The sequence below is a fragment of the Bombus pascuorum genome, chromosome 10 (genome assembly GCF_905332965.1).
Source record: "Bombus pascuorum chromosome 10, iyBomPasc1.1, whole genome shotgun sequence".
Taxonomy (NCBI): Eukaryota; Metazoa; Arthropoda; class Insecta; order Hymenoptera; family Apidae; genus Bombus; species Bombus pascuorum.
Window position 1 is genome coordinate 6,529,686 of NC_083497.1, and position 25,141 is coordinate 6,554,826.

The 25,141-nt window shown below is 33.5% G+C and overlaps 1 protein-coding gene across 2 annotated transcripts in view; it reads left to right on the forward strand.

The window, feature by feature from the left end:
• LOC132911303 (uncharacterized protein MAL13P1.304-like) overlaps positions 1-25,141 on the forward strand; it is a 308,863-nt gene that overhangs the window by 262,968 nt on the left and 20,754 nt on the right. For both annotated transcript variants that reach the window (XM_060967865.1, XM_060967864.1), the window contains one exon: positions 18,899-19,069. In XM_060967865.1, coding sequence (XP_060823848.1) covers positions 18,899-19,069 — 171 coding nt within the window. The remainder of the gene's footprint in view (positions 1-18,898; positions 19,070-25,141) is intronic.

Consider the following 25,141-nt stretch of genomic DNA (forward strand, 5'->3'; position numbering starts at 1 on the left):
ACGAATATTTTTGTAAAATCAAGGGCAGGAGCATTTCACTCGATCTAATCTAGAAATACCGAGTTCTATATAAAAATTACGCCACTGGCGAAACGATCACACATTCGATCAAATGAAAGAAACGCTTTCGTAAAATGAAGGACAAAGGCATTCTCTATTCGATCTAATTTATAAATGTAATAACCTTAAAAGAATCGTATGACCGATTGAAACTTACATAACATATTATGCAATGTAGAAAGATGAATAGCAAAATTAGGAGAAAACGTTTACACGATCATATTTATTCCAAGTCGAGACATGATTGAATAAAAAATTCACTATAAAAGAGTTTCGATCTTATAGATATTCTTCAGGAAAGAAGGATATGAAAGTTAAAAGACTTGCGGTTGCAATTTTTAAAAAATGAAAATACTAGCTAACTTCAGCGAACTACAAAGCTTTGTTCTCAGCGAAACTTTACGGAACTTCAAGGAAACCACGGCCTAAAATTGCTGTGCCGTGAAATCGGCTGTTACACAAGTTGCGCGATACAATTCTTCGAATAAGTAGAAATTTTAATTTCTGTTTGTAGCCACTGTAACGTAATCTCCACTAAATCTTCATATTCTTCTAAATTTCAATATTCCAAAATATCTTCATATTCGTGTAAATTTTTATATTTTAAATTCTAAAATTTAGCTCGAAAAAGCTCACGTCCAACGTAAAAATTAAATCAATCTCGTTTCTACCTCAAGAAATACTGAAATAAAACGCACACGTGTAAGTTAACTAAATACAAAGAACGAAATAAAATTAGGGTCAGAAAAAGTCCTTATCACGCATCCGGCAACTCTTTCCCAACGCACCACTTTCTCATAGTTCTTCCATTTCTACCAGATAGCAATCACTACCAGCGAATAAGTTAACAGTATCCATTCGCGTGGCAACGATACTTGTTTAGCTACTTTTCTCTTATTCCTGGGCAAGCAAAAAGGATTACACACATCAAACTGGATGTGTGTAATACGAGCTTCCACAGTTACCAACTTCTGGCTTTAGAAAGTACGAGATAGAAGTTAACCAGAGCGAAAGCAACGAACGTGTTCTTCGTCGATAACATCAGGAGGGAGAACAGAGGGTAGATTCTCCGTCATTTTCCTTTTTTCTTGAAAATTTATAAGGAAGAAGCAAACTGGAGCGAATATTTCGTAAAATAAGTTGGATTGAAAGTAACGCTCATTGCACGCTATGAAATGAAAATTCGACCACATAAAAAGCTATCTCAGAATGTTCTTAGCGCGTCTTCTTTGTTTTGTGGTCCGTTCTTCTTCCGTTTCGTAGTCCGGTCGTTACCATCAACGCCGTCTACGAATGTCCTTTTGAAGTCGGATTACCACGTATCTTAGATTCTAACTCTCAGAGAAATTGTGAAACGTTACCTGAAGAAAGAAGAAGGAACAGAAGAGAAAAATGGAAAACGTTTCTGGAAGCTGCATTAAAATTTAATGATTCAAGTTTGAATGTTGAGTGGAAAATTCCAATGGAAGAGGGAAATTTCTGAACGTTTCTACGAGCTGCTTCTGTGGAAAGCAAGCTACAAATTTTGCATTTCGACGGCACAGAGAGAGTGCTGTTCTGTGTCTTGAATTAAGTGGCAGGAACTTCATCGGTTCATCGATATATCTTTGCATCTTTCTAGAATCTCCTTCGAAGTAAACTTTGACTTTTATTTAAAGAATCCTGACGGGAAATGAGAAGGCGAAGAAATTTTTTTTGAATGAACCAGAGAATACTGGCTTTTTATTGTTTTACCATCTCAGAAACAATTGGATAATTAATCTGTAATTTACAAATTATTTGTCTCTGAGGGGACCCTAAATTTTTGTTTTAACTTTGTTTCTAATTGTAACAAATCGTGATAAATAAATATATATCTTTTCAAACGATAAAATAGATGCATTTTACGAAATAATCAGAGAAGCTGCATATATGAAAAAAATACTAAGCAATGCGATTAATAAAATACAGTAGAACAAAATATATTTTATTTTATTTTATTTCGAATATTCTTATTCCACTTTCATCTTTAGATATTTTAAGATGTTCGACCCATCTTTCCAAGCCTTGAGTCGCCAGGACAATAAGGAATTTTCAATTAGTTTGTGCAACTTAAGCGGAGAAGAGCAAAACATCGTGACACGCCACTTCAAGGAGAATGTTACGTATTGGAACGGAACTAATTTTCCATGGGAGGTGGAGCTAACATTTCGTGGAGGCGACAAACGCTTCGTCGGGTCATTGTATCACAGGAATTGCTCCACGGAATTACTCACAGAATCAATTTGAAGATTCAGCGAACCATTCTATCAGGTGGATTTTCTTGTTGGTTAATGCCTCCGACAGGATGCATAACTACCTTTCGCGTCACCGTCAGTTAAAATCGATATTGTGGTCTGTTATCGACGCGCTATGTTGTTATGTGATTACGTAAAAACGAAAGACGCGATAAATTTACCGAACATGTCCGAAGAGAACGTAAAAGGAAATTTGAAATTCAGATGCCTGTTTGTTGAAACTGCAGTTTGACAGTTCTTCTCTAACGCTAGATTTATCGCCGACTAAAATATAAGGCTTGAAACCAAAGAAATGAAAAGTGGAAGATATATAGAAAATTACTCTAATTTTACGTACTAAATTTTGGTTATAAAATGCACCAAGATCAACAGAAACGAGTCATTCTAAGTTTATAACATTTCCACGAAACATTTCGATTTTTTTAATAGACTTCTACGGACCGTGAAATTAAAAATTTTCTGCATTCTCCATACATGTAGAGATTTCCCTTGTTATACATGCAAATACAATACATATATAATGCATACAATAATAATACACATATGTGTAGCTTTTAATAGACGAAATTTCCATCCTATAATATACTGCGAATATTTACATTGTAAATTCGGTTACATAATATCTAGATTATATAATTTCTACGTTAAGCAGCTTACATTTACATAAACTATGGCAAATAAAAACATATGTTTAAACGGAAAATAAGGAATCTGAATGTTATCGATAAAAATATCAGATAATAATCAATCATCGTTGAATTACGCGTATAATTGATATCTCTGTATTAGGTACAATGAAAAAACAAGTTCAGTGCATGAGGCACGTTAACCATGCTATATCGTTTTTCCTGGCTGTACATTTCACTTGGCGTTTATAAAAGCCTCTGCTGTACCTCGTAAATTCAAAAGCTGCCGGTTGATTTGCGGAAACGTATCGATTCATTGAGACCGCAATATCCTGCTACCCCGATAAACCTTCGTAGAGTATATTTCACAATTAATGGTGTATTAAAGGATCTTTATGTCAGTAGATATTAAATACCTCGACGAAATCGATTCATTTTAACATCGGTTACTCGTACGTAATTTTAGAATACAATGGTGCATATCAGACGAAGAAGTGAAAAATTTTAAGTTTCCTATGAGAAGAACTTGTTCGTTGATAGATTAGATTTAGTTCATCCAACGTTATAAATTATAAATTCGTAAATAAGATTCGAAAAAAGGGTTTATCATGCGTTGTGAACTCATTTATGTGTCTTGTATACAATATGATTATTATTTTTTTAATGTTCAGAGATGACAAAACAACGTATCCGATATTAATTTTGTATTATAAATCTCATCGACAAGATAGCAAACGAAAATGAGGAAACTCAGGAAACGTTTAATTTTTAATTCTCCTCGTTGATAAGACTGACAAAAAGCAGATAAAAATTTCTATTACACCTCGAGATTGTCAAAATTTTGGATCTGTTATAGACGAAGATATATAGTTGGCCAAGAATCGACAGTGGTGTAAATCTGTTTATTGTTATTGCTCATAAAATTCTGTTTGAAATTTATCATTACAAGAGATTTATTATATTTTTTGAAATTATGAATATGCATGATTCAAACTTTTATATCGCTATAATTTTCAGCTTGTCATACTCTTCTAATGGATTTGAAAATTCTGCGATGACACAAGTGTCACACAGAAATTTAAAGATATTACTTTATGCTTCCTATATCTCCTTTCGCAGAAAAAAATCTACAATATCCGTAGATATACATGAAACAGCATGAAAATTCAGCGGAGGCAATAAACAACTTCACATCATTAATCATGTGGCGAAGGTAGTAGTATCAGTGGACTTTAAACCGTGGCACATCAAGTTTCCATGTGCAATATTGCCCTTCCTCATCTATATGCGTCTTCGAGTTTTGCACACAAATCGTATTAATCAATTCAACGTAATTTCTATTTTACGTGACCCCTTTGTTGTATTTCTTTCGTGTGTCACAGGCGTAGAAATACAATTCTGCGTGGAGAAAAGAAAGGAAATTAAGTTTCTTGTCTTAAATGAATCGACCACAAAGTGGCAATTTTCGAATATCTAGATCGGCCTTAATGTCACCTAGGTTTGCAATTGTGTGACTTGTTTCCTGTTTCTGTTAAACATTAATTACTCATTGATACAATGAAATTAAGGAATAAACAAAAAATGAATTGATCAGTTTCGTTTCTAAGGGGCTCATATACATACGTATTATTTAGGATTTATTAGTCGCATTTATAGGAAATAGAAAAAAATAATTCGCCTTTACTGATTTTTAATTTCGTGAAAAAGAGATGTAAATGGTAAAAGATGTAATTAAAATAAACAGTAAAAATTAAATAATACTTCTACGAACTAAGAAAATATTTCTTTCTTATTCGCTAAAGTAAAAGCTGCAAATGAAACGTCAGTCTTTAACGTGTAGAAGGAAAGTCTGAAAACACATAAATTATGACCCAACCTTTATCTACCCAAATTGATAAATCTTAGTTACCGCGGAGTAAACCCATAAAGAACAAGTATCATAAATCTGTCCATTACGCCTGGCTGGGAATAAAAAATGGACCGGACAAAGACAAAATTTCCGAATCCCTTTTCATTCTTCGTTAATCCCACCGCTGTCACCCAATTCCTACGATCCACTTCGTTCTTTTCCGCCAAGTATCACCCTTTCTTCCCATCCCTCTTAGCATATATCGACAAACCTTATTCCTATCCTGTACATATTCTTGGACAAGGCGACTTTTCCCTTGTTCCCTTTTCGATGCGTATCCAGCAGCTTGATTTTCCAGTTCGTTATTCGTAATGCTAAAATATTCACGACAATGCCAATGGCTCGGTAGATAGTTAGGAAAAGACGTATGCATCGATGAGCAATGGAACGTTTACGTACGCACAATTGCGTCTCATTTTTTGCTCGTTTCATCCGATACCGGTTTGTTCTTCGCATGATGAAAGCGATTGGCCTCTGCGACGCGAATCGTGGTCATCAATGCTCCTTTAAACACTGCTCATCTAAGTTGCTGTCACCTATTCACGCTCGTTTAAGCGTAATGGTCCTCCGTATAATCGTTCTTTCAAATCCACTGTTGTATTATGTTCATCGGTATTTACCAAGAACCGGTTTTAGTGGAACAAAGAATACACTCGTATATCGAGAGTGAAAAATGAGTATATGTGTTATAAAAATGAGACTCGAGTGTTGTACATATATCAAATGTATTTTTTAGTATCAATTTGTATTCCTGCATATTTTATATTCAATTTGTTTTCAATCTATGCAACATACGTGTAAGAGCTTTTGAATAAATTGAATTACACAAGGGTTCGTATTCACATTCTAAAAATTTGACAGGAAACGTAATTTGATAATTGTCAAAATTTTGACGAAGATCAATCGGCGAAGTTGTAGTAAAGTTCTCTTCGCTAAATTCCAAGCATTTCCATGATATGAATAGGGAGGGAAAAGAAATTTTAAAACATTTCTCCTGGCTGGAGAAAAAAACAGGACAAAGTTATGAAAGATCCTGATGTACACGCGAAGCTACCGTGAGAGGACTATAAGGTTGAAAGTACTCAGGACGATAAATCAAAACTCTGTGCGGGTAAGAGAATATACACGAAACTGGGAAACTTCTGTCCTGTTGCTCGACGCTCGACAGATTCGGCTTGTGAAACCCCCGAAAGCGTAAAGTTTTAAAGAGATTTTGCGAGGATTTGCAAAAGAGGAAGCTGGACCAGGAACGCTATAAATCCTAGGCAAAAGACCGCGTGAATTTAATTTCGTCGCGTAATTTCTGATGGACGTCTCTGTCTATTTTCGAAAGAAAGTATAAACTCGTGAAACAGAAAGACGGTGTAAAGGTACTCTCTAAATAGAGCTTTGAGAATGAAGAATGAACTCCGGTAACGTTCCGAAGTAAATAGAAATCAACTTACCCTCGAACAGTCTACCTGAGAGTTACCAACTCATAAAACGCGACAAAATATCTTTTTGCGAATAAAAATTCTCTTTTGGAAAATTTTCGGAGTGTATGAAACAGAAGGTAGCATTTGTATTCTACTTTAAACTGGGACATTCATTAGTTAAATAAAGTTTATGATTTTTAGAAAACTTTTACTTCATTCGTTTCCCTATTAATGCCTTTTCCTCACAAATATTCACCTTTTTTATAAATTACTATTTAGATCATTTTAATAATAACTCGAGGAATGTCGTCTTTAATTTGTGGTGGAAAAAATCTATAGACAATAAACCACAACATTAGGTAGCTTTATTCGCGACAGAACCATTATTTTTCTTTTTTATTTGGGATATACAATACATATTATATATTATATCGCAAGTCGGATCTCAATTTGCAGATTTATGATTTGGAACGAATAAAGTGATAACTTTCCAATAATTAGAAATTTTGTTCGAAGAGCGAATGCCTAGACTGAAAATGGAACGTCTGTAATAAAGGAATAATTTCATTTTTGATAAGTTAAGAAAAGGTAAGATAAGGAAAGCGGAGAAGGTTAATAAGTACAGTGTTCGAGAGCGACGCGATGAACTTAGGAAAATTTGTAACTGCCAAGAATTTATCGGCGTAGCTACTTTCTCACCCCTCGGAGTTATACGAGAGGTCAGCAAAGGGATGACGCGAACTTCCTCCTTTGGATTTAAGTTTGTTATTAAACTCGCACGTCTGACCTCACATGCCTGCCAGCTTACTAACAAACTTGGTCTATTATTAGGTACACGTAAGGGAAAAGAGGCCTATCATGTTCATTACGTCGGAAGAGAATGTTTAAAAAGTTACCTATTTCTCCATATAACTTATTTTCCTGAAAACTTCGAATTGAATCGTTTTAATTAGCACGACAGCAACGCTCTTTTATTTGACACGAGATATCCTGAGAAACGCAAAACGAAACTTCAAAAGTAGGTAGCACGGTTTAGTAGGTAATATCCTTGTTTCGGTCAGACACTGGGGGAAATTACGGTTAATTAACTATGTATAGAAGTTGGCCAATTTCTCCGTTACAATTCCTCCTAAAGTGTTGTTAATAAGTAACGCAGAATGGTAGAACAGCTCTGTAAACAACTGAGATTCATCTTTATTTAAAATAGGGAATTGTGATATTAATACTATCTTTAGGAGTTTTTTCCATTTTTTGTGAACTTTTATTATTGATTATTACTTATTAAAGTAATTTATTGAAATATCCGCGATATACAAAAATGTATAAAATATCTAGATCGAGTTCTCGTTAATTAAATTTTTTTACAAACCCATGAAAGCACGTATCAATGATTCTATTATTGGATTCGTACTATGCAGATATCCAGCTTTTGCGAGAGACAGATATTAGCAGAAATGCCATTTGATTCGGATAATAAGATGTATTGGCGTAATCGAATCATTCTGTGCTTCGGAACAAACACGAGGTGTTAACTTACAGAAGTCCCGTGAGAATAACAAGTCCTTCGGACTATCAACTATTCCTGTCATTGCATTTCAGAATTGGCTAATACCATCATACAATCGAATATCACGCATCACAGACCAGACCTTGATACTATTGAACGCAATTAATTATTACCATCTGCAATTCAAATAGCTATTTCGTTGTCTATAAACTCGCGTCGCACTAAAATAATAAAATTAATAACTTTATCAGCAATTTTTTACTATAATTAATATCGTTTACAATCTCTAATCTCGGATCTGAGTACATGAAATAAATATCAATTATTCCATTATTAGTCGATCTATCACTATTAACGAAGCAATTATGTAGTTAATTTCGCTTTACATCGTGATACACCCCATAAATATAGATACAGATATCGTTTCTATAACATATATAATTCAAAAGCTAATAGATAGATACACAGACATATCAATTGATCCACTAACTATATATATTCCAATATTCGTTCTGCTCATTGAGGCATTTTAAAATATAATCGATGTTTTATGATTAAACGATAAATTTTCACGACGCGAAATCGTAACTCAATGTCGATATATCGACGTGTCTCTGGCTGTGGCAATCCCGTTCTATTTATGAATATTAAAATCTACCCATCTGTATATAAGTATAAAATTTTGTATTATGTACTTTATATGAAACTATTATACTTACACATTCATATGCAATAATTTCTGATTTTGTATAAAATAGCTAAGAACACGTGAAATCTGGAAGTTTAATTTTTCGTCTCAAATTTAATTTATTTACTTATTGTCGTCCTAAACATAGTTAACTTTGAAATTTAATTTTCATTTTATATCACGGATTTAATTCGTATCCCTTACTACTGTCTGACCAGCAGAGCGTCATTTTACTTGTAACGTCTACTACAGACTTTAAACGTATCACTGAAATAATATGATCAAGTCATTTTGGCTAGGAATGTAACTAAGCAATTTTATATCGTGAATGCCTCGACACTAAAAACTTTGTAATTTAATTCACGCTTTTTATCGCAGATTTAATTCTTATCACTCACCAATGTTACGTAACTCGTTTATCGTGTGACAGCGTAACAATGAGAATGAATGGGCGATTGGCTTATCGTTGGAACGTTTATCTTAGCTCAGGAACGGAAATTACAGAAAGAGCACACCTGCAAAAGACATAATATGTCAGTCAAAAGTCTCGTACTCTATATCGAGAGTATGAACGTCCGCTCTATCGACCGTATTTGCACGAAGCTCTCGAAACGCGATAACATGCAGTTCTAGCCAGTCTCATCAGGCAGGTAATTCATCAGCAATAATAGCATTTCACAGCCATTGTATGATGGTATCGATCTAGTGAGTTATATCGAATTCAGATTAATCCTCCACCTTGATCCGTCTTTGAGGCTTAGGATAATTAAAATTATCCTTCATCTGTTAATAGAAGCTAGTGTTAAGCATAATATGTTTCGTAGTTCTTTCATTTCTGCGCGCGAAGAATAGTACAAGAGCCATGATACTTGACAAGTATTTATCTCTAAAAATAAGATTACACTTCTGTACATTATATTATATACTGTATACTTACATTTGTATACTGAAAGAATTTAGATTGGAGAATATAAAGAAAAATTTAAGAAAACATAATGTTAATTCTAATAGACAATTGTAGTGGCAAAATTAATATGTAATAAATCTTAGTATAAATATTGTAGTAATTGAAAGAGAGATTAGATACTGACTAGACAGAGACAGAGACAGAGAGAGAATTGAGCAACTTACTGAAAAGATGATACAGCTGAATTCTTTTCGAAAAATGAGATAATTATATGACATCCAGATTGATTTAGAAAATTCTGTTATGAATTTGCAGACTATTATGAGTACGTATTATAGTGACTTTATTTTATATACGTACTTACCATGATAGAACAGAAAACTGTAATTATTTAACTAAAAATATTTCTTAATAAATTAATATAGTACAACTAGAGCAACTAAATCAATACAACTAATCAACTCGTAACGACTAACGCACAACTCGTGTCAACTAACGACAACTCACAAATCACGTTAACCAACGACAACAACCACCTTTACCGCGAAAGCGTCCCTTCTGAATAGTTTCCATACTCCTACCACATACACGTTTTTATAGTCGTCCATGACCAAATATGATCACGTTCTGCTTTCCAGGCAACCGCTTTTCCAAAAGAGCCACAGACCTGTCACTAGGCCCGATAACTCATTTCCCATCCCGTCTGCCGCGTCAGCATTTTCACTTTCTATCTGCACTATAGTTCGTAATGCTTGCAAGTTTATCGAGTTTTACATGATTATTTCACGATACTACGATATAATAATGTAATAATGATAGGAATTTAACTTTACCTATAACTTGTTCACATTAAAAATTAAAAAAAATGTTTCACCCCTCATATGTTACGTTATTATAATTTCGAATTGATTTAAGAAGTATAACTAAATAATCAATAGTTATTTGGTTCGCAAGAAATATCCGTGCTTCGTTGCTCAAAAAATTATGCTGTAACGAAAAGAAATTTTATTCTTCTCCAACGAGCTATAGCACGCTTAAACCAAGACGGACTTTAATCCCAACTTTACTCATAAACATTAGCCCCTTCTCGTTTCGCCTCTGCATCCCTTTTAATACATCTATATAAAACAAAAATCGAGGCGATGGAAACAAAAAGATACAACCAGACGATATTGCGCTAGTGGGGAAATTTACGAGTAAATAAACGCCAGTCTTATTTGATGATAAAATTTAATAAAGGTCCACACAGTCAGATATAGACCATGTTCCACAATTAGTTACGAGGCCAGAAATTTATCGAAAACGGGAGAAGAATAAGAAAATTTTGTTTCTGCAATCAGTTTATACCGTAATTCAAGCATTCTGTCATCGAATCAAATTCGACGCTATTGATACCAATCAATAATGTGCTATTGAATTTCCTCATTGCAGTATAGCTGAATAAATAATAGTCCGTAAACTGTCCGCTATCGTTCTGCACACAAACGAAATTGGACACCGCTAAAATTAGTAATTAATAATCGATCTTTGTTCGTTAAAAAATCCCAGACAAGAGTTTAACGAAGAAGTTCACAATAAATAAATACAATGGCTACAATTAATTGTTAGTGTAATAAATTTCGTACGATTTAATAGTACCTGCAGATAACTACAAAAATTGAATATGAATGAAGATGAAATGTAGAACCTGATGAAGAAACTTTTCATTGGAAAACAAGGATATGTGCCAATATCTTTTGCCATTCTAGAAATTTTTATTATTATTTGATTTTTGTTACTTGAAGTAATGTTAGAAAGATTGTAAAATGAACCGGAAAATAATGGAAATTATGGAAATATTCATATATTTGTGGATATAATTAAAGGAATTGGATCTAAATGATTTGTTTCTCGTTTATTAAACGTTATAATTACTTTCTATATTTGATATATACACGTACAATTGGCTATTTTGAACTTTAGGGAAATTTCATATTTTTATGAACGTAATCAGAAAAATGGAATCTAAATATCAATACGTTTCGTTAACTAAATACTGTAACAAGTATTATACATTAGATATTTCACATATTTGTGCGAATTATATGCATTCCCTGTATTTTTCTACCTTTAGCTTTCTCATAAATAAATGCGTAAATATCAACAATAATTAATTACGTAATTAATAATTATTATGTACAATGTTTTATCCAATCGCTGCTTGTTTGCTAATAAGTGTTTAACAGATATTCTCGGGAAAACTTGTCGAAGCCAATCGATAAATGCATCGTCACTCTCGAAATTACTAAACTTTATTGCTGGAAACACGGTTAAAAAGATCAGAAAAAGTGTTGCGTTGAAAAATGGTATCGAATTGCAGGAAGCAACGTCGAGAAACAAAGAGGGAAAGAACAAGTTGTAGAACGAGAAAGACAAATGACGAGAAAGTTGTTTTCGAGCTATTGTAATAGCCGCCACGTTATTTTCTAGCTGGCGCTTTATAACGATAAAAGCATCGAAATGGCAAGGAAGCCAAAACGGCCATTATGAAGTGATAAAGAAAAACGTGAAACGCTGAAGAAACACGGGTCAAGAAAACGATTAGATTACTCGAGCTCGGTAGTCGATTAGTCTTCGCGATAGTTTACAGGTTCGCAAGAAACTTTCCAACCTAGTAGAAAAAGTTAACCGGCAATTATCTCGAGTGACTGGCTAAAGAATATAAAGAGCAACGAAGCTTAGACGAGAAAGATCGTAAAATTTTAATTGCTATATTATTAACGACGAGTCGAATTGTATAATATTAAATGAATAAATTATTAAAATTTAAACAAAATTACGGATTAAATTATAAACAGAAACACGCGCGCCAGTTGTCATCGAATGTAGCTTTAATTAAAATTTTTCTTCAACCGTTAATTATAAATATTCGATGCTACAACGTTGAAACAATCGGAAACGACATCAGCTGTAATCCCCTCTCTTTCCTCAGAAATAAAATCGTAGAAGAATGAAAGATTAAAGAATTATTCACATTTCGTTCGTCGATCAAAAAAGCGATTACAATCTACGGTTATTCAGTCTTTTGTTCCCGGGATGGACGGGACCAGGTTAAAGCGATTTCACACGGTTGCCTTCGCTTCTAAACGCTTTTTAAATTCTGTAGTTAAAACGAACTTTCTATCGACCATCGTTCTATGATAACATCTTAGCACAACTCGAAGCCCGGACGAGAATACTTGCTGTAAGTTAGTTAAGAAGACTGTTGTTCGAATAAGCTCGACGAAAGTATCATATTCGCGAACGAGTGAAAAATGGGAGAAAAATGGTAGGGTCTCAGAGCGAAATAATAAAATTGAAGACAAAACAGGAATGAAAAGCTTGCGCATAGTTTGAAAGAAACAAAGGAGAAAAACTGTTTCGGCGTTGGTGGTGAATATTTTTACGTCCTTTTATTTCAGCTAATAGCCTGTCTCGACATTTATATCAAAGTTCTCATTCACCTGCCTCTCACGGAGGATCATTACGATTTCTCTTTTATTCTATTCACGCCTCGACTTTCATTGATAGGACTTTCATCAGATCCAGATATTATTAGGAAATCTTCTACATAACTGGATTCGAATACACTTCTGACGCGAATAAGAATGACTGTAATGAAGTGATGATATTTGCCAATTCATCGTATTCTACCCTTTGCAAATGGTATATAAAAATTTCATATTAGAACTACCGGTTTGTAGTATGCGAATGGTTTGAAATTAAAGTGACGTAATAAAAACAAATAGATACACGTAATCGTGTCTAGCGTGTCAGATCGCTAATAAATACACTTCCCTTCGTAAGTATTAAGACACTTGCCGGTCTCACACAAGGAAACGATTTAGAATATGTAAAAAGAAATTTGTAAAAGTTATTTACATCAAAGTTGCAAATTAGGGTTATCGTGTTTCCCTAAGTTTTATGACAGTTGTGCACGGGAGGGTAAGTAAGAAATAAAGTATTAGGTTGTCGAAAACAAAAAAAAAAGACCAAAGTTTCTTTCGTTTTATAAGGAAATAATCGATGAACAACATTTTTTGTTTTATATTATTTTATTGAGTTATGTATGATATGTTCCGATAGAACAAAATAAATTATACATAATTCAAAAAAATAATATAAAACAAAAAATATTGTGCATCGATTATTTCTTTATAAAACGAAAGAAACTTTTGGGACAACCTAATAATAATGAGTAAAAAACTTTGCTAACGACTAGCTTTGCGCTTTACGAACATTGAAATCAGTTCTGGCGAAAAAAAGTGAAAAACATTGAGAATAAATTTTGCCAAAAGCATTTGCATGCTTTCAGTAGTTTGCAAAATCAAAAAATATAAAACTCGTCATTTTTAGTTCTAGCGTTAAGAAAAACGAAATACTCTTCGGGATAATAATTTTGCAATATTGCGTGTAATATCTCCTGGGTTTTAAAAAAGATCGCAACTGTAAAAGAGTCGTAATGAAAAGAACGTATGGCAATTATAGCCAGCAATAAAAGTAGCAGTTGACAAGAGAACAAACCAATAATTACGCTGCAAGCCAGCAATACGAATTGCAATTACACGAGTAATTCAGCAACAATCAGCAAATGGTAAAGAGTCGCGCCGCTATTGGCCTATCAGTGGCCTTATTGGATACTTGTGGATTATATGAACAGCATTTTGGAGGTCTCGTGATTTCATTCGGAACAACGAGTTTTGACACATCGAAAATCGTGTAATTTTACCGTGTCCAGTAGCTTGAAACGACTGCTGCAAACACACATCGTTTGCAAATGCATTATCATTGGCCAAAATTCATTTAGTATTCGATGTAATCTCACCAAAAAGATGTCTCAAAGGAAATGAAACAAAACTCTATTATTCTCTATGATAATTACTATAATGAAACGAAAAAGAATGACAAACAGAGACTAATAATTTTCGTTTGGATTTACATAATTATTTAGATTCGTACAATCTATAAGAAGGTCATTTTTATTAAAACAAAAAACCCTACGATATTACGATACAAAATTATAGTGTAATACTATTCCAAAATGATTAAAGGCTGTTTTACTCATAGTGGTTATAAGTATTTGCGCATCGTTATATTTTTAATATTACTTTTAAATATTAATTAATTAGATCTAATTGTAATTATATTAAATTTCATATCATTTAAGAGTATTTTTACGAGTATTTTTAGAATATTTTATGACTACAAAACTTTAGTATTATAAGAATGAAATGTATAGCATCTGAAAAAAGACACTTCATTGGAAAATACTTTTGTACTTTTATATACTATTTTGTATACTTATTTTATATACTATTTTGTATACTTATCTAGATTTAAATAATAAGCACAACATGCTTTATGTAAATAAAAATATCCTGGTTATAAAAATTGTATGAAGATTTTTGTCAGAGATTGTTAAACTGCTGATATTTATACAAATTTGTGTTTTTATATAATTAAAGAAAAATTTAGCTCAAGTAGAAAATTGTTTCGACTATTAAATATCGTAAGGGATAACTATACTTCGCGCATTTTTTATGATTTTGTATATTATATACATTCATCATAAAAGATATAACTTAGAAAAAAACGAAGCTGGCACCCCGCTGGGGGCAGCCGCCCACATGCTATATTTATTTTTTATTTTTATTTTTTTTTTTCTTCACTAACAAGATATAATACTTTACCAAATGTCCATAAGGACAAATTGTAAAATAACCAAAATAAAAAAAAAAAATTATATACATTCCATGGATTCTTGTATCTTGAAGCTTCTCAAAAATGCATAAAAATCCGCAATCTAGCGATCGTATTCTAAGGTGTACAACAATTGCAATTTGTTCCTTTGTTAGTTGCCATTTATATGCTCCCGAGTACAATACCTGAGAATGGTAACGGATTTGTAGAACTATCGGGAAACTGCTGAAAGCTTTTGTTTCGAGATATGAGAAAGACTCGAAAGCGATCGAGTGCGTTCGTTTATTTCGCTTTTATTGAGGTCTCTGCAACGGGGCCTGCAATTTCGCGCGGTTTGGGCGCAGCCGGTCCGTTTCAATTAACGATAACGTCATTTAGTCGCTTCACAAAGGGATTTGCAATTTCGAAACAACCTCGGGATGAGACTACCTGTGAAAACGCAAAAACGTTTCGACATAAGAACTAAACTGATTCATTGAAACAATGAAAATAAAATAAAGAAGCGGAAGCATCCAACACTTTCTATAAATTTCATTCACGAGAATTTATACATATAAAAGCTGTTATCTAAAATTTTAATTTTGTTCCCTTCTTGTTCTCTTTCTTAAAATAAGAAGAAAGAGGATTTTGCATCGATTTCTGTTTTTAGAAATACTCTTTTGCAGAGATTCGTTGTTCTAGCTATTAAATGATTTTACGGTTAAGACACGGGTCTATCGACTCCATGAACGAGTAGATCAGCCCATTACAACCGTTCTCGTTCATCATTTATCTCACCTTTCTCCTTTCACCCTTACTTGAACTTCTCCTGTTCCTCAAGAACGGACAGGGAAAACTTAAAGGCCGAAGAGGAAAAATGAATCTGGAAAGATCGAAGAAAAGTCTACAAAAACCAATCTTGGCGAGCAAAAACAGAAAAGACAGATAAATGGAAATACGATGGTCAAAGATAGAACTCGAAAGACAGAAGAAGATATCTTCGAAAGAATTGCGAGCTGATGATTAAATTGTTCATTGAAAAAGTAAAAGCTGTTCAAATTTATACAAATCTTATCTACAGAAATTACTACAAATTAAACAAATATTTAACATCATCAAAGAAGTCGCTTTATCGTGTTTCCATAATTTTAGAGAGATTTTACAAGTTACTAATAGTAGCAAATATTTAACATAAGAGTAGCATGTTCGATAACGAAAAGAATAAAATTCTACGAGTAAAATTCTCTAAATTAGAAATTAATCGCAAGTGACTCTCGGATTGGAAAATTATCAAATTGTAAAAACTGTTTGTGCAAACTATCTTTTGTTTCTGAAGGGTTGGAACTTGAAGGCATAGAAAAGTAATTTATAATATACAATCTATTGCAAAATAATCTGTTCGTGGAGATTTAAATCGTTTCAATAAAGGAAAGAAATTTATAATCTGCCACTTGATACCTAACTATGACGATATCAATGACGAATAAATTATCGCATAAGAAGGTTTCCATCTTTTAAATGAAAATCAAATAATCGCAATATTTAAGCGAAAAGTTAACAGGTATGGAGAAAAATCTGTGCCTGAAAGAAATTGATAAATATATTCGGTCCATTCTATATGGATTTACCAGATGCTAAAACGCAGAAAGTGCCTGGGATAAAATGGCGTGCAACGTTGTGGAGAGAAGCTGAGCTGCTCCCAGCGTAACAGGAGATAACGCAGACTCGTTTCTCGCTACATAAACTCATCTTCCACGGGCGCAACCCGTGGACTGACTACGACTATACAACACCGAACGAAAATCCTGCCGGAGATCGGGCTTGAATCTCACTCGAGCGCGTTCTTTCGTTACTGCTCGCGAAAAATGTCGTGCGCCCATCAAGAGCCGTTCAACCGAAATAAATCGCGGAGACCAGTTAAAAAATGGAACTCGGTGGATCATTCGGATCCATGTCAAAAAACGTAAAAGAAAAATAACACACTGGTAAGAAAAATCGATAATTACATAAAAATTATAGAGAAACCTGGAAACAGAAGAAGAAGAGAATTCTGTTGGCTATTTAAATTTGTGTAAATAAGGAAATTAATATAGGAAATAAATTGGGAAGAGATATAAATAGAGAAAATTAGAAATACCAAATGGAATCCTGTTATTCATTCAAATTTATATGAATGAAAAAATGAATGGGAATAAATTGGAAAAAATATAAATAAAGAGAATAAAATGCAACCCTCTCAGTCACTAAAATTCGTATAAAAACGAAGAAGGTAGTAAATGAGGAGTTTGAGAATTATTATGCATAAAAGTTGCAAAGCTTATAGAAAATTTTATAATCATTGACTGAAGTAATCTGGACCTGTAATCGTTTACGACATGAAACTAAAAAAATATTGCACTTAGAATAAATGTCTCAAGATTATTTCGTAACCTCTGAATAAAAATTCTTAATAACTATTTAACCAGCCAATGGAGTGGCCATACGAAAAATTGAGTTTGCAATTCGAGCATATTCAATCTCGTATTTGCATTTTATGCAAATCCAAAGAGAGGCAGAGAGAAATAGGCGTCCGTATAATTGGAAATTTAAAAATCGTGTTGGTGAAATTCCTACAACAGTGAACACAATTTTAAAACGATAAACATTTGTAGATCAATAAACTACGATTCTCGATTTCACAGAAAAATTATTAATTATTTAATGTAGTTTTTCTGTTCTGACAAGAAAACAAAAAGTAATAACAATTTGAATATTGAAAATCTGAGATAAGGACTGGTAGATACTAAGAGCTTACTCGTAGTTTTCCTTCGCGATAATTTTCGTCGGAATACTTGGAGGCAACTTCGAACGCACTTACGAAATTTTAGAAGGAAATCCTTATAGTTATCTCGAAAACTACTCTCATCTGAAGGAAAGTTTAACTTACTTTTATCGCTATGATTCCTCTTAAAATTATCCTGATAGTGAACAACGAGTAAACACGAGACTTTAATAATTTCAACGAGTCCAATTTCACGTCCTAATTAAATTCATCGTGCGTTATTACGATACCTCTATTAGCGTTCCGCTACGAGAGATATAACGTCGAAATGACCGACATTATGGGTAAATATGCACGTGCACAGAGAAAATTTGCGCGCGTCCTACAAATATTTGCAAATTACCTAGAAATACAAGAAAAATACATCATCCTTTATTGCTTTTATTTTTAGGATAATAGAGACACGTACTATATTTGTACCTGCTATTGTTGTAGAAAATAAAATTTATATAATAGTTTCAAATTACAAATGCAAGAAATATGTGGAAAAGATTAATGTTGGGAAGTTGTTTTATGTTATACGATGAATCGCGGCATAAGTTAGCAACACGTAATTATGACTAGACATTTGTCCCCAAACATATGAGACGGAAACTAATTCTATCCGAGTTACGCTAGACGAATTTGTAGAGCAATGTATATGCATAACTCATGTTCACGCACATAATGCTTGTTATATGTTTTGCAAAAGCCAAGTAACACAGGGGAATGAGAAAGTTATTCTAAAAATGAAATTACAAAAATATTCTTCTGATATTATTTTAAAAATGTATAAAATATTAAAAATATTCCAGGCAAATATAAAAAGTTCTTGAATACTCTAGTTTTACAAAATTAATGAAATAACGTTTCGAAGAAACTCAGAGAAACTCGAAAATCCAAGTTAGAATTGAATGTGAACGTTACTAGTGAGATCGATTGAAAGGTATACTCGATAGTTTTCTTCGAAATACAAAGGGACATTAAAGATGAAAACTTCCGACTTCTTTCAGGTCTCCTTCTTCTCAACCAGCCCGGAACTGTCCAACAAACAACGCTTCGAATACTTCTCGCGTACAATACCAAGCGATCACTATCAAGTAAAAGCAATGGTGGACATCGTGAGGAATATAGGGTGGCGTTACGTATCTATTATATACGAGGAAAGCAATTACGGAATTAAGGTAACGTATGTTTTTCTCCATATTAAGCCAGATATTTTACAAATTGTATATATTAATTTAATTTCTATGTTATTGCTGAAAGTGTAGTGTACAAATAATGTGTGATTTTATACTAGTCGAAAGATTTTCGTAAAAAATTTGGGAAAAGGTCATTGGTCTTTTTAAGTCGCTTCTACGAATTCCAAATAGTGATTTCCATTAGATATTAATAAATAATAATAATAAATAAATATCATAAGTATACTGGTTAAACAGCTGTATTTATTTTTCGTTAAATGGCTATGTTCATTTTCTATAAAATGAAGTATTGTACATTTTATACTGACCGGTATATATTCATAAACAAGGTTCGTAAAAATTCACTGTTCTCTTTTATATCATTTCTATGAATGGGAAGATAATTTTCGTAAAAACCGCCTTCTAGTGTATCGTTCGTTCCATTTTCATTTTCCAAAAAGTAAGTCACGTGAAGCGAAATATCTATCGTTTTAATGACCGATACAGGAATTACGGCGTGAAGATAATTATTGGACTTATACGTAACTACAATGAGGATGAGTGATGAATTAACAGGGATATATCGCGTCGATGTGCACAGAGAAAATCAGCGGATACACGCGAAAAATACGATCTCGTTCCTGTGAAATTTGGTACGAACAGTTGATTGATTCGGCCGGATAAGTGTTCTGAAACAATGCATTCAACCGACAATGCGATCACAGCTGCAGCTATCAACTCCAGAAAATACCCATTTAACCATCACGCATGGCGTATTCATTGTAATTTTTAAATAAATGAATCTCTATGACCAAATTATCGCAACGTACTGTTCACACGAGTCGAATGAATACGACATTATTTCGTCGAATTTTCAGAAACTTGTCACTGTCAATTAGTAGTTGAATATAACAAAAGTATAAATCTGTTCTCTACTCTACGAATTTTATTTTGTTTAAATAGAATTGCCATCGTTCTTCATTTCCCAAGCCATAAACTCCATTACGAATGGTAAATCAGTACATGTATTTTTTTTTTAAATTGTCAAATAATTCTTACACATCCTCAGTTTATATTTTCCGCTGTCTGTCGCGTTCCCCATTTTTTTAAATAAAAAGGCAAAGAAGGATGAGATTATATAAAAAATAGAGAGTGCTTTTGATACCGTTAAATTGCAGTCACATTAATTTACATTAAAATCCACGAAACTGCATTCTAGCATCCGTTCAGCCAGAGAACGTGAAAGCTACTCGACCACAATTCACCGAATATTTCACGCCAGACCAGAAACTACAGTGTATCTCATTTGCCTGACATATACGTAATCAAATAACTCCGTGCAAGAGCGCGTTAGTCGTCAGGGTTCTTTCATTTTCTCTGTTTCGGCCGCGGGCTGCCTTGTTTAACGTGACGATCACAAAGGTACAGTTCTAGGCTGCAACTTGCCAACGTATGTATTCATTTTTGGACGGTCTCCACTTTCTTCCGGTCTCATGGCGCGTCACTCAGTCCCGTCTGCTCCGCGACTTCCTATTGCTGTCGTCACCGCCACTATGCTAATCGAGCGTAATTAAAACCACAGAGGACTGAGTTATTTTTGGGAATTATTCTTAGCAGTGAACGTCATGAAGAGAAATTTACTGAAATTTTCCTTCACGCTAGCCGTGCGTGAACTAAAACCACGTGACGATATGACAGATACTATATGTGTTCGTCTTTGTATATACGACAGATAATAATTTTTAAGTCAATAGATATTTTATTTCATGTTTAATATCTTCTTATCGATATCAATACTTTTTCGTTCGTTTTTTATGTATTCCAATTCCTTATCTCGTGTAATTACTGCTTAAGAAAATGTCTTAAGAAAATGCAAATGAACTTATCATTCGCCCTAATAGTTTTAATTTTTAGAGAAAAAATTCTTTAAAGATTCCTTAATTGTGAATTTTATTTCCTTTGTCTTTTATATTACTGGCATAAATTTACATTTAACATTGTTGATTTTCAAATTTAAAACTAATTTCACCGATTCGGCACAGTCTCGTTCCACGTAGATATTCCGTATCGAATAAATTTCATGTCAGATAATTATATTCCTCCATTTATCTTAATTTTGTACTTCCATTTATAAATCGTCTATTCCAATTTTAATTTCACTGGAAAGGACGGTAACGTATAAAGGAGAAAAAGACGATAACGACATTTTAATTGCAATTGTGCAACGAAGATATCGGAACAACGAGGAATAGGAAAGAGACACGAAGATAAAATTCGCTACGTTTTCACGAAACAATGTAGAAGAAGAATACGTTTGTAACATGCATGCATAATATTCGGAATTAATTCGTTGAACGAAAGAAAACAATTGAAGAAAGGGTAGAGAGAGAGAGGAGAACAGATGAAAAATGAACATATCGCGTGCAAAATCTTGAACACTCGCCTGTTAATAATACGATCACGAAACGAGTAGCGTGCGTGCATAAAACAAATCGGCTTTACATCTCATTAGAGTACCACGACAATGAAATTAATAGGCGAGCGTAGTGTAAATATATGCATGTAAATAAACGATTCGGTATTTCATATCGATATACATCGGCAACCGAAACGAACTGTACATGTTGTAATATCGATGTTAATGGACTCGTTCGACATCGAACTCCACGATAATTGGTATCTCCAATTCTCTTAGCTTAAAAGAGGAAAAAGATCTAACCAAAAAAGAGGGGTACCACTCTGATAATAATAGTTTAATGGGATTGTAAAAGGAAATAAAAGAATGGCAGAAGGGTTTTAACGAGAGATATACGAGCGAGAGATTAGGAAAAACGAGAAATAATAAGCCACTAAGTAATCGGGATAATTCAGCAAAAAGTGAGAATAATAACAGTAATAAACATTGATTTTGAAAGTAAGCCCTCGCTGGATTAATATATTAATTGTACAATATTCTCGATGGAGAGAAAAGATTTCTAAAGAGGATAAAATACGTTTAGCGTCTGTAACTGAAAGAAATGGAAGAATGAAATTTCCTGAGGGTAAAGCTAGAATTGAAAGTTACGTTTGATACAGTGGAAGCGAGTAGTTGGATATGTCAACCATGTGATATTACATCAGACACATGATATATAACATGCAACGTACGCTACCTACCAGACCTCAATCCAAAGTTTTAAGAAATTTTGTGACAAGTTTTGCAGATTGAAATGTTCAAACTTTTATAAAGAAGATTTATTTCTGGAATGTTAAATTTCGAAGAAAACTTACGTTTGGATAGATATGGAAAATCATAGGAAGATATTTAACCGTTTAATGTGCAGTGATGGATAAAAGAAAGTTCACCTGCTAAGTGAAAAGCGAACTATAATTTTACAAAATTATGGAATTATATTTGACAAGAGTAATTAATCAATGTTATATACAGGGTTTGAGAATCACTGTACATCCATCTTCTGGCGCTTAGAGAAGTTTCCCAAGCTTCAGAGATATTTTACCAGCTTCTTAGATATTATAATATTAAATAACAAACGAAGTGTCGTACCTTTTTTATTCTCCATCTTCGTTTTATTTTGATTCAGAGAAGCGTTCCTTAAATATTCTACCATCTGTTACCGAACATCCTGTATATTCCAGTTACCGTAACGTAGTAAAAAGTATCGAATACAAGTTATAACGATAATATTCATATACGCAAGTATTAATATTAAACTTCCATTTGTCCATTTAGCATTATGTATACCTACAATATCGATTTTCCTGATTTGAAACATTCGGCTACCTCTAATTTAATTGTTCATTTATCGTTCTGTTGACACAGGTACGCCAACAATTATCGAACTTTGAAATCTCTCTGTTCGTGTACGTTCCCTATCAAACTAAATATCTGCTACAATTATCTTTGAAACAACATCAAACGATAATGCTAAAAAAACAGGACTGACTTACCTTGGAAAAGGAAAGAACATATATAATCCTGAAACAATCTCTAAAAAAATGAAAGAAAATATTTAAAAGCTCTAGATTCGATCTCCTCTTTCTTTCATATCCAACATGTATATTTCGAAATTATAATTCAAGTGCAATTAATTATAGAACTAATGAGCTCGACGTACTTTAAATCGGCATGACATTCCACTAGCTGCACAGTTGGGAAATCGTGGTCGAATAAATTCTTCGTGTTAAGCGCGAGTGAATGAACGAACGCAATTAGAATGGTACCGTCCAACCGACCGAGGTTACATTACAGTCCGTTAAATACTTCATTCTAGGCACGTTAAATCGCGTGCATATAGTCAATCCCGCGACATTTTGCACAGCGCGAATAGACGGAAAAACGAGGAAGGGAGCAGACGTACGATAGAGAAAACAGGCACACACCTAATTACGTTCTTCTCGAAATACGTAGCTACATAATAAACGACCTTACATGGCCCACATTACCCTCACGCCAGCCCATGGGACAGATGCAGTTTTCTGCGCGTAAAAAATTCCTTCGAATAGATAAGCCTTGTCTTATTTATTCGTATCGAAAAAACTCGGATTCGCGTGAATATCGACCGATATTTGTCTGTTAATGTTATTAAAAATTAATCGTGCCACTGAAAAATTACATCCATCGACTTCATAAATTGAAATGTAGAAAAATTTTCTTAATTTTATATGGACAAAGGAGATTCTTTTAAATTGACAGGAAGACTATCGATGTTATTTCGAGAAAGATACCTGAGATCGATAAATATATCGCCGAATCGTGTATTTAATTATACATTAACGTTACTATTATACGCAAGGATACTATGGTTAAGTCCTTTGATTTTGATTACATAAATTTACAACTTGCTAATTCCATAAGAACGTAGAACGTACTGTATCCAGTTAATAATTTCCTAATTAATTTATACATTTTCGCAACAGTTCTGAATATTGAACCGTATGGATTCTCATGAGCAATAGGCATATAGTGGTTCCAGAAAATATTTGAACATTTATTTAATTCCGTATTCCATCTTTTGGAATTTCATTTTTCTGAGCAGCATATACTTTCTATAACACAATATTCGGCCCAAATTTTCTTGCTTCAATTTCCATTGAAAGTCTCTGGTATAAAAGTAGCTCTAACGTCACGAAATTGCTGTACAGGTATACGCTGTTTAAAATAATAGGACAATTACTAAATTAAACTCCATACCGATACTGATCTTATCCTAAATCATATGAAACTCTATTCGAAATAATTCAATAGATAGCCGAACAACCTTGACTTTAAAAATTTAAGGCTAACGGTCAAATGCTTGTAGTTAATGAGATCTAGTCTCGAATCTTTAAGAGTTAGTAGCCACGAACTTGGAATTTCCAAAGTCAGGAAACGTTGTCATTGAAAATTTAAGATGGGAGAATTTTTAACACAAGAACTCAAGCTTGAGAAGATTTAACATCAAAATTAAAAATTTAAGGACTCTACTCTTTTAAAGAACCACAGAAGCTGCAGATTTAAAAAGGTTGTCTCTAGTCGAAGTTAAAAGCTCGAATCTCGAAATTTTCAAAGTCGAGAAGCTTCAATCTCGAAAGCACAGTTCCCAAAAGTTGGAGAGCTTAGATAAATAGATAAATTGGAAAGCGTAGATCTTGGAGGCTGGAGGTTCGAAAGCGTCGCTTTAAATTTTCAGAAATATTGATCTAGGCATGTTCAGATCAAAAAGCTTTGACATCTCTTATCTCGCGAATTCTCAAGCTTAAAACGACTCGAAATCGATAATGCGCTGATCTATCTAAGCTCTGAAATCTTGATACCACCGGTAAGTGCTACCATGTCACAAAAAAAGATTGATGGCCGTGGTATCTCGAAGGTGTTCTAATTACCATTTATGTGTCGCGTGAAAGCACGATCTTATGTCAAGATGAATATAAACTCGTTGTATCGCGGAGAAAAAGTATAATAAAGCGACGACAATCGTTCATTAAACGATGGTCTAGTGGATACGGATATCTTACAAAAAACGTCACAGTCAATAAACAATATCACGATACGGTGGAATTTCGAGATTGATAAATATTCACTCAGACACGGTTGAA